The 9,648-nt window shown below is 39.9% G+C and overlaps 1 protein-coding gene across 3 annotated transcripts in view; it reads right to left on the bottom strand.

The window, feature by feature from the left end:
• The window catches only part of Epb41l5 (erythrocyte membrane protein band 4.1 like 5), a 108,272-nt gene that overhangs the window by 93,674 nt on the left and 4,950 nt on the right, over nucleotides 1-9,648 (bottom strand). For all 3 annotated transcript variants that reach the window (XM_021197903.2, XM_029538512.1, XM_029538513.1), the window contains exons 2-3: nucleotides 7,312-7,493; nucleotides 668-772 (exon numbers count right to left, since the gene is read on the bottom strand). In XM_021197903.2, coding sequence (XP_021053562.1) covers nucleotides 668-772; nucleotides 7,312-7,491 — 285 coding nt within the window. In that variant the 5' untranslated portion in view covers nucleotides 7,492-7,493. The remainder of the gene's footprint in view (nucleotides 1-667; nucleotides 773-7,311; nucleotides 7,494-9,648) is intronic.

Here is a 9,648-nt window from a genome sequence, read left to right on the forward strand (position 1 = left end):
TTTAAGCATAACTACTAATCCCTCTCATCCCTACCATCTATTTCTTTCAAACACACCTCAGTGAAATCACAATATAGCACTCAGTTGTTTGAATAGCTTCCAACTTCCTACTCTGTACGTACTCTGTTCGCTCATCTGAAAGGCATAAAAAGTTATTATAGGCAAAGAATCATAGATCTGAAAGAAACCTTAAGAGATGCTTGCCTGCTGACTTTATAAACTAGAAATCAACATCAATTGCCTAAGAGCACATAAAACTCCAGTATTACTATCCTTTCTGTTACACAATGGTTTATAATACCCTAGTTAAATTTCCAAACCCCATCTTTAAAATGTCGCTTTCATAATTCAGATTAAGGCCAGATTTTTTTGTAAAAAGTATTTTAGGTGATTTTAAAGAAAGGAATAGTAAAATATAGTGGTACCCAACTATAATCCCAAGGTGTAGGTAAGATAAGAGTGCCAGCTCTAGGCCAGCCCAGGCTGCAGAACAAGACCATATTTTAACCAACAACAAGTGAAATAAGATAAAGATTATGTTTCAGGCTATAGGAAATGACACAAAAATAAAGAAACCATCGAGTGTATTTTAGCTTTCAAGCACTTAGTCCATGATCTGAAAATTGCCACTTCTGTAGTCATAATAGAACTTCCAAAAGATACTCACTGCTACTTGGGCTGAATCCATGAATCTCAAACCAAAATAGTCACTTTCAATCAAGTCCAGGTGATACATAATTTGGTCAAACAGCTCCTGTCCTTTGGCTTTTTTCTGAAACAGCAAGAAGATGAATTAATTAATAAGAGGTTTAAGCAGGGTCACTGCCCTATTTGTGATCTTAGAGAAAAAAAGTACTTCTTTTAGTCTTCCACTTATTTCTAAATTTTCTTTAATGCTTCATTTCTTCCAATAGGAAGATTCCCAAATAACCTCACCAATTTCTTCCTTTTTTTAAAAAAAAATTATTTATTTTATGTGAGTACACAGTTGCTCTCTTCAGACACACCAGAAGAGGGCATTAAATCACATGACAGATGGTTGTGAGCCACCATGAAGCTGCTGGGGATTGAACTCAGGGCCTTTGGAAGAGCAGACAATGCTCTTAACCACTGAGCCATCTCTCCAGGCCACCAATTTCTTCTTGATGTTAAGTGATCCCAATTTCATTCACTGTATTTTTTATTTAATTGTGCTTTTCCCCCCATCTAATATTTTCACTGGGCCTTTTTCAAGCCAACTTATTTCACATTGAAGTATTTTCTGTAATGTAGTTTTTGTTGTCTTGACTTCTTAGATACTTCTATGTACTTGTCTCTGTATTTTAGGAATTTAAGTTACCCTCTCCATATTAAATATAACAAGAAAAACCAATCTAACTCTAAAGTCTATAACTGCTTCATTTAGCTCTGCTGCAGGAACCACAAAACCACAGCTAATCACTTTCAACAAACAACTCCTTTCCCTGCCTCCACTCCTTTTCCAGGTCTTTTCCCTTTCTGCCAATAAACCTTAACTATATTAGGTGGAGTCCTCAGGGGAAGCATGGCATGGTCCGCTGAGGAGCTCCCTCCTGCAGCATTCTACCTGCTGCATGTCATCCATCACAACATTAAGGACAGCAATCCACTCCCACTCCTTTAATTGTAACTGGGTGCAGTTCAGTAGGGAAGGGAATCTGTCCAGGTTAGGGGATTCTAGGAATGAGGAATTTTAGAGACAGAGGATGTATAAACAGATGGCATGACCACTCCAAGGTATAGTAAAGTAGAATATGTAAGGGAGAATACAGGCAGACAAATCTGGAAGAGTCCAGAGCAGAAAGATTAGCAGAATAAACATGGTCAACAGACTAAGACTTGGTCATGATAAGAGGAGAGAGATGAAGCCCAAGAGTGCAGGCAAAGGAGACCAAAAGAGCAGATAGCCTGAACAGCAGGCTATAAGGGGATGGGAAGCTGAGGGAAGGGAAGCCATGGGAGCTGAAGTAGGGGGAAGAGTGAGAAGTGCTGAGAACAGCCAGGAGCCAGCACCCCTTTTGGTATGCTAATAGACACCACAGACAGCCATTTGTCCCAAGTTTCTTTTGCAATAGGTTTTTCTTGTAGACTGCATTATGAATGAAAGATTTTAGAATCTTCTTTCTGTCCCATGTGCGTGTGTCTGTATGTCTGTCTGTCTCCCTCTCTCTCTCTTGCCTAGGATAGGTTATCTTGGCTGCAGGAGTGTCCCTGGAAAGAAAGATAATTGAAGAAAACAAATTTTGAATATATGTCTTGTTCTCACGCTTCCATGACCATTGTGGTCTTGAGTGCCCTTTGAGTGGTTTGGTTGCAAAAGTCTCTGTGAGTTCATATGTGTATCCCTCATCAGTCCAGTTGTTCTAGAACATGCTGTTGTTTGACATCATCCACTACCACTTTCTAAATCCTCCTCTTTCATGCACAGATCCCTGAGCTTTGAGGGGAGGGGTCTGGTGAAGACATCTTATTTATTAGAAGTCTTCCTCTCTGCACAGTGTCCAGTTGTGGTTCTCTCTGTTAATTTCTATCTACTGGTCCCCGCCCCCCAAAAAAAGAGCTGATGAGGTTTGACCAAGGCACTGATCCTCTGGATTAATAATAAATATTGTGGGGCCCAGTCCACTGTGAATAGGTGGTTCTGGGTTCTATTTGTATAAAAAAGCAAGTTTAAAAAGCCAAGAGGAGCAAGTCAGTAAGCAGGCCTCTGCTTCAGGTTCTGCCTCCAGGTTCCTGCCCTGAGTTTCCTTGATGAAGGACTGTCAAATTGTATGTCAAATAATTACTTTCCCCCCAAGTTGCTTTTGGTCATGTTGCTTTATTACAGCAATAGAAAACCTAACCTAACACCAAGTAGAAAGGGTGGGGAACAGAGACCTGTAGAGTTCTAGGCCACTACAAATCCCACATCTGCTGCCTCTGTCCTAGAAGCACTACCTAGTTTCTTTCTCTCTAACAAATGACTCCAGGCCTCTCTCTCAGTCAGACCAGTTCTTCTCCCTTCACATTCTACTCCAGGAACATTAATGTGGTGGATTGGATTTGTGCTTACATGGTCCACTCCCTGATTGGGTCTAGGATAGCCGAGATAAAATACAGATTTAGCAAGTGTAACTCAGGAATATCAGAAGGGAAAGTGGGTTAGTCACGAGGAATTAAGGAGAAGCCCACCTGTTAATATAAAGGCTGCATGTCCGTGTGTGAGTGTGTGTGAGTGTGTGTGTGTGTGTGTGTGTGTGTGTGTGTGTATTATGTGTTTCATTCATGAATCCAGGGAACTCTGGCGGGTGGAGAAGGGCTGACCACCCTTTGACCCTCTGGGAATTCAGAATAGGTTAGCAATTTACCGCTACACATTCCACTACACAGTAAGAGGATCATGGCATTATTTATTTATTTATTTATTTATTTATATTTTTCTTATATGAGTACACTCTAGCTGTTTTTCAGACATACCAGAAGAGGGCATCTGATCCCATTACAGATGGTTGTGAGAATTCCCATATAGTTGTTGAACATAGGACCTTCTGTAAGATCTCTCCCGCCCTGAAGGCTTTTATAAGCCTTTCTTTTCCTCAGAAGGTATTTATTTCTGTCAGTATATTCTTCCTCTGTCTGCATATACAATGCCAATTCCCAAGGAACAATTCTCCTATCCTTTGGAACAACTCAAGTTTCACTATTCAGCCATTTTCTAGCTGGTAACCTTTCATTTCCCTCCATGCTCCTGCGCAAACAACTACTGTGTTAAAAGCAGCTACTAAGTCCAAAGGAGTGTAGAACATTCCAAACACCACAACTGCCACTAACAGTTCCTTTTACTTTCTAAAACCTGACTAGCAAACACACTGCTGACCACAGAACTTGTCTCCACTGGCACTGGTCACGCGCTCTGTGAAGCCGACTCTTCTCTCAGGACGGACTTTCCACCCTGTGACTATGGCCTGGCCCACAGTGCTTACCCTTCTTCCTTCCCTCACCATCTCTGTGTGCTAAATACGCACTCCTTTACCTGCAATCTCACATCTCCTCCTTCCTGCAATGCTTTAGAGGTTTCTAGTTTCTTCCCCTGTTCTAAATCAAGTCTCCCATCTATATTTACAATTAAATGTCATTTCATGCATATTCCATGGCTCCAAAACAACAAAACATAATAAAAAACACAACACCCAAACAGACATATACACAAAAAAATGTGGTTTTTGTTGTTGTTTTCATTTTGAGGGGTAGAAGTTAAAAAAAAAGAAAGAAAAGCTTAGTTGAAATGTAACTCATATCCAATTCACCCATTAAAAGGATGTAATTTAGGTTAGGTCTGGAGTCAAAGACTTTTAATGTCAGCACTTGAGAGGCAGAGTCAGGCAATGTCTGAGTTTGAGGCAAGGCTGGCCTACATATAGTGAGTTTCAGGCCAGCTAGGACTGCATAGTGAGACACTGTCTCAAAACCAACAGAAACATGTAAGTCAATGGATTTTAGTACACATTTTTATCACCTCTAAAATAGAGTCTGCCCTATTGCTACTACTTTCTATCACCTCTCTGCTAGTTCCCAGGTATCTGCCCCAAGAAACCACTAATCTACCTTTTCATTTCTATAGCTTTCCCTGTTCTAGGCTCTTGTAAAACAAAACCAAAATGCGTGTTGTGACTGGTTTCTTTTTTCTTTTTCAATTTATTACTTTTTCAATCTGCATTGGTCTTATTGCCTACCTGTATGTTTGTGTGAGGGTGTCAGATTCCCTGGAAGTGGAGTTACAGACAATTGTGAGTCACCATGTGTGCTCTCTGAGTTGAATCCTGGGTCCTATGGAAGAACAGCCAGTGCTCCTAATCGCTTGAGCCCTCTCTCCAGCCCTGTGACTGGATTCTTTCACTAGCATATTCGACATCATCCACGTTGTTCAAATATTAGTATTTCATTTCTTCTACAGGTAGTGACTTGACTTTACCTGTACATCCTGACATCCTCAGTCATTCCTTCTTTCTCCCTGTTAGAAACAATGCTGCTAACACCTACACGTTTTTGTGCAAGCAGTTTTTAATTCTCTTGGAGAGGTCTTGAAAAGTGGAAACACTTAGTCACAAGGTAACAATGTTCTGTCATGTAAATAGATAGGGGACTGTTTTTCAAAGCAACTGCTTTCTATTTCCCAATCTTGGCGTTAAAGGATCCTGATTTCTCTACATTCTCTCTAATACTTGCTATTATCTGACTTTCGGCCTTCCTTCTTACTCCAGTGTGAATAAGAATTTACTATGGTTTGTCTTCTGGGTTTTGGTGCTGAGCCAGGGCCTCATGCTTCCCAGCACGCTTGGCCACTGAACTATGACCCACCTGACTGAATGCTCTTATATTTTTTCTCATCTATTTTGTCGGTCCTAACTAAACAATTTCTACTTAGACCTTTTGCTTATTTTTAAATTGGGTTGTCTTTTGTTGGTTTGCAACAATTTTTATGTATTCTAGATATAAGTTCTTTATCTGATATTTAATTTTGAAGTAATTTCTGTTATTATGTTATACAATCTTGTACCTAAGTGGAGCCCTTTGAAGGGCACACACTTTTAATTCTGATATCTGATAAATTTGCCTGATATCTTCTTTTTTGTTACTCATTATCTTGATGTCATTATCTGAGAAAATAAATATTTCTACATTTTCTTCTAAAAATTTCAGTTTTAGTTCTTATGTTTGTCTTTGATTTATTTCAATTTTTATATGTAGTATGAGAAAAGGGTTCGACTTTATTCTTTTGCATGTAGATATAAACCATTTGTTGGAGAAAAAACCAATTTCCTGTTGAGCAGTATTAGTATCCTTATCATAACTCAACTGATCACAAATGTATGCAAAACACTCAAGCACATAAAAGTAAATAAATCTTTAAAAACTTGTTAAAGGCCATGGTTTTGCTCCTAGAAATGTCAAATCTAAAACTGACTGTGCTGGTGCAGTTGTTTCTTGTCCTGTCTAGGACCTGATCAAGGATCAGCGCTCTCTGCCAGTCAGGAAACAGCTGCTGCTCTGCTTCTCCTGGAGGTGAACACCTTCCTCCTCTACACCACACTGCCTTTTAAAAAGGCTTCTCTACAGATTCTCTTAGCACAGCCTACCCTTCAACAACCCTAAGGCTTCATAGTTCAAACATTAGGTAATACATTTTTTTTCCAGTTCTCATACAGCAATCTCAGGCTTTCCACTAAATATTTAATGATATTTTAATGGACTAATACACAAAAAACTCTTCAAGATTCTTATCAAATAAAAAATAAATATAAAAACTATCCTTACTAAGTATCTGATATTGGAATAGCTCATAAACCCGCAACAAGCCCTTACAGGAAGAAAATCTAGATGCCTTAAAGTTTACCGATTCAAACACTCTAAAAATGTACAATCCAATGTCCATGCAGATAACAAGCACACACAATGAGGACTTGCAACACTGCTAGAGAGCTGTGGTGGGCACACCTGTGAGCCAGGACTCAGGAGGCTGAGGCAGCAGGTTCCTAAGTTTCATAAAAGCCAGGGATGCATACTGAGACCTTGTCTCAAAAATAAACAAACAGACAAACAAACAAACCAACCAATCAATCTAACCACCACCACCACCACCATAAAGACAAAGAAAGCCTGAACCTGAGCAAACTCTCCAATTCTTCATTCTCAACTTGTGCAGTTTAGGTCTTTCAGGATGTATTCAACTGCATATCAAAGACACAAACACTCATCAATTTTCCAAATGGACTGTTCAAACTGAATTTTAGTAAAACAGCAGACATCAGGAAATATTCAATGAAACTCACCTCAAAAATCACATAATTTATATAGTTTTGTCAAGTATTTGAAACAGAACAAAGACTTTGTTCTTTGAAAACAGAACAAAGAGATTTAGTATCTCTAAACAGTTTTGAAACTTAAGCCCAGCACACTCAACTGTACTCCCACATTGGCAGCTGAAGCAGGTGGATCACAAATCCAAGGCTAATTTGAGCTACATACTGTGATCCTGTCTATAAACATGAACACGGGCACGTGTGTGTGTGTGTGTGTGTGTGTGCGCGCGTGCACGCATGCAGACACAAACAGAGTTAATTCACATCAATAACTGCCCTATCAGTCAATGAATGTTTCCTGCAACTGCCACTGACTCCAGGTCCTCTGGCCCTACACTTCCTCGTGCATGTCCATGACTGCTCCCGTGCCTGATCCACACTCACACCTAGCCCCCGGGAAGCACAGGCAGTAGTGATCTCACACACAACCGAGAGCTAACAAAGTCTTACTTACCGGCAAGTCCACACTGACGTCTGTTCCGTCCAGAAGGGACACCCTGCACGTGATGATGGACTTGGCATCCCCAGCCGCAGGAATGTGTGTGGCCGCACGCTGTGCCTCTCGGAGCCGCTCCTTTTCAGCATGCTTGCGCATAGACCGTCGGCCAAGCGTTCTTCTCAGGAAGCTCAGCATTTCTGCCAGTACAAAACCAGTGAGACTGACAGCAAGGAAAAGCAACGACTGAGTGTCAAACTAACGGTGCTGTTTAGTAAAGGCTATAGGTGTTAATTTGAAAAAGGTTGAAACACTACTTTTTATATATATTTCAAAATGTTAAATACATTTTTCATTCCAAAAATAACTTTTAAAGCTAGATTTTAACATAAAGTTTTAAAATACTTTTTAAGATAGAGCAATGCTTGTAACTTTTTTTTTTTTTTTTTTAAATGTAAGTACACTGTAGCTGTCCTCAGACACCCCATAAGAGGGAGTCAGATCTTGTTAAGGGTGGTTGTGAGCCACCATGTGGTTGCTGGGATTTGAACTCTGCACCTTTGGATGAGCTGTCGGGTGCTCTTACCCACTGAGCCATCTCACCAGTCCCGCTTGTAACTTTTCAAACTTAGTGCCTCCTTTTATAAGGAGCTGCTCTAGCAGGAGAAAGCAGTCATTCATGATGTCCATCAAGTGTCTGGGATCAGTAAGTGGTACCTAAGGTAGGTGAAGGATTACACAACAGTGCCAGACACTGATGGGGCAGACTTTTGTTGTTGTTTTCTTTTTCTTTTTTCTTTCTTTCTTTTTTTTTTTTTTTGATTTTGGAGACAGGGTTTCTCTGTGTAGCCCTGGCTGTCCTGGAACTCACTTTGTAGACCAGGCTGGCCTCGAACTCAGAAATCCGCCTGCCTCTGCCTCCCAGTGCTGGGATTAAAGGCGTGTGCCACCACCACCTGGCTGTTGTTGTTTTTCTAAACTAAGCATTCAAAATACAAATAATTATCTATTTCAGCAAAGTTCAAATAAATTTAAACTAAGTTTTTTTTTTTTTTGCTTAATGTTCTACTAAGAATATTAAAGTTAAATAAAGTTAAAATAGTTACTAGTTATATAAAAATATTGCACATTATAATTGAAAACACTAACTACAAGATTGGAAGGAAACAGAGAATGCAAACACCATACCCAGTTCTTTCATAAACCTAGTGGTTTTAGTTTTGCAACTAAGAGGCTGAGAAAAGTAAACACTAAGTAAGTACACATAAAGACAATTATTCATTCCAGGAAAAATAAGTGTAGAAAAGGGGAAACAGCCAGAGCAGACAAACAGCCCAAGTTGTTAGGATCCTCTCCCACAGCCCTACAGTAACCACCGCCAGGGAGGTGCTCCCAGCAGCAGAGCAGACAGTGGGAAAGAGCTGTTCTCATGTCACCAGACAGCTTCAATTTTCAAGTCAGAAAGGAGCAACAGGAACACAGGAAAGCAGATGCTTGGGAAAGGAGGAGGCAGCAAAATTCCAGGCACCGCTGATTTTTTTTAAGCCTCCAAATTAAGTTATTATTTCAAATAGATGTGGCTATTGATCTTTTCATAAGGGTAATTTTAAGATCATATTACTATATTAAAATTTAAATATACATGAACTAAAAAACTACAGAATATATTTTATAATAGTATTTTTACAATGTGTACTACAGATTTTAGCCCCAGGAAATAACTAAAGCCCGGAACATCCAGCCAGTCTACCAGGAGCCACAATCACCAGCTGGGCAGCTCTCCCCAGGTAGCTGTTAAATAGGTGCTCAGCCTCCTTTCCCTGTGGACTCCAGTCTTCTGATGCTTATTTTAATTAACTCCTATGTCTTCCTTTTAAGTTAGCTCCATCATACCCACAGAAAAACATCCTGATATCTGTTAGTCATTATAACTGCACTGCCAGTGAACCTTTTCTTATAATCTGATCATTATTCTTTTACTCCTTATTATAAGTACCTTGAGAGCATAATCCTTATTTTCCTTTTTTTCCCTATGAGGTATATTTATTAATTATATTGATTCAGGAATAAAAGCAGTAAATAGTTCCTTTTTTTTAAATTATTTTCTTCATTTACATTTCAAATGCTATCCCGGAAGTTCCCTATACCCCCCCCCCACCCACCCACTCCCATTACTTTCCCTTGTGCTGGGTCATATAAAGTTTGCAAGACCAAGGGGCCTCTATTCCCAGTGATGGCCGATTAGGCCATCTTCTGCTATATATGCAGCTAGAGACACAAGCTCAGGGGGTACTGGTTAGTTCATATTGTTGTTCCACCTACAGGGTTGCAGCCCCCTTCAGCTCCTTGGGTACT

The sequence above is a fragment of the Mus pahari genome, chromosome 5 (genome assembly GCF_900095145.1).
Source record: "Mus pahari chromosome 5, PAHARI_EIJ_v1.1, whole genome shotgun sequence".
NCBI classification, from domain to species: Eukaryota; Metazoa; Chordata; class Mammalia; order Rodentia; family Muridae; genus Mus; species Mus pahari.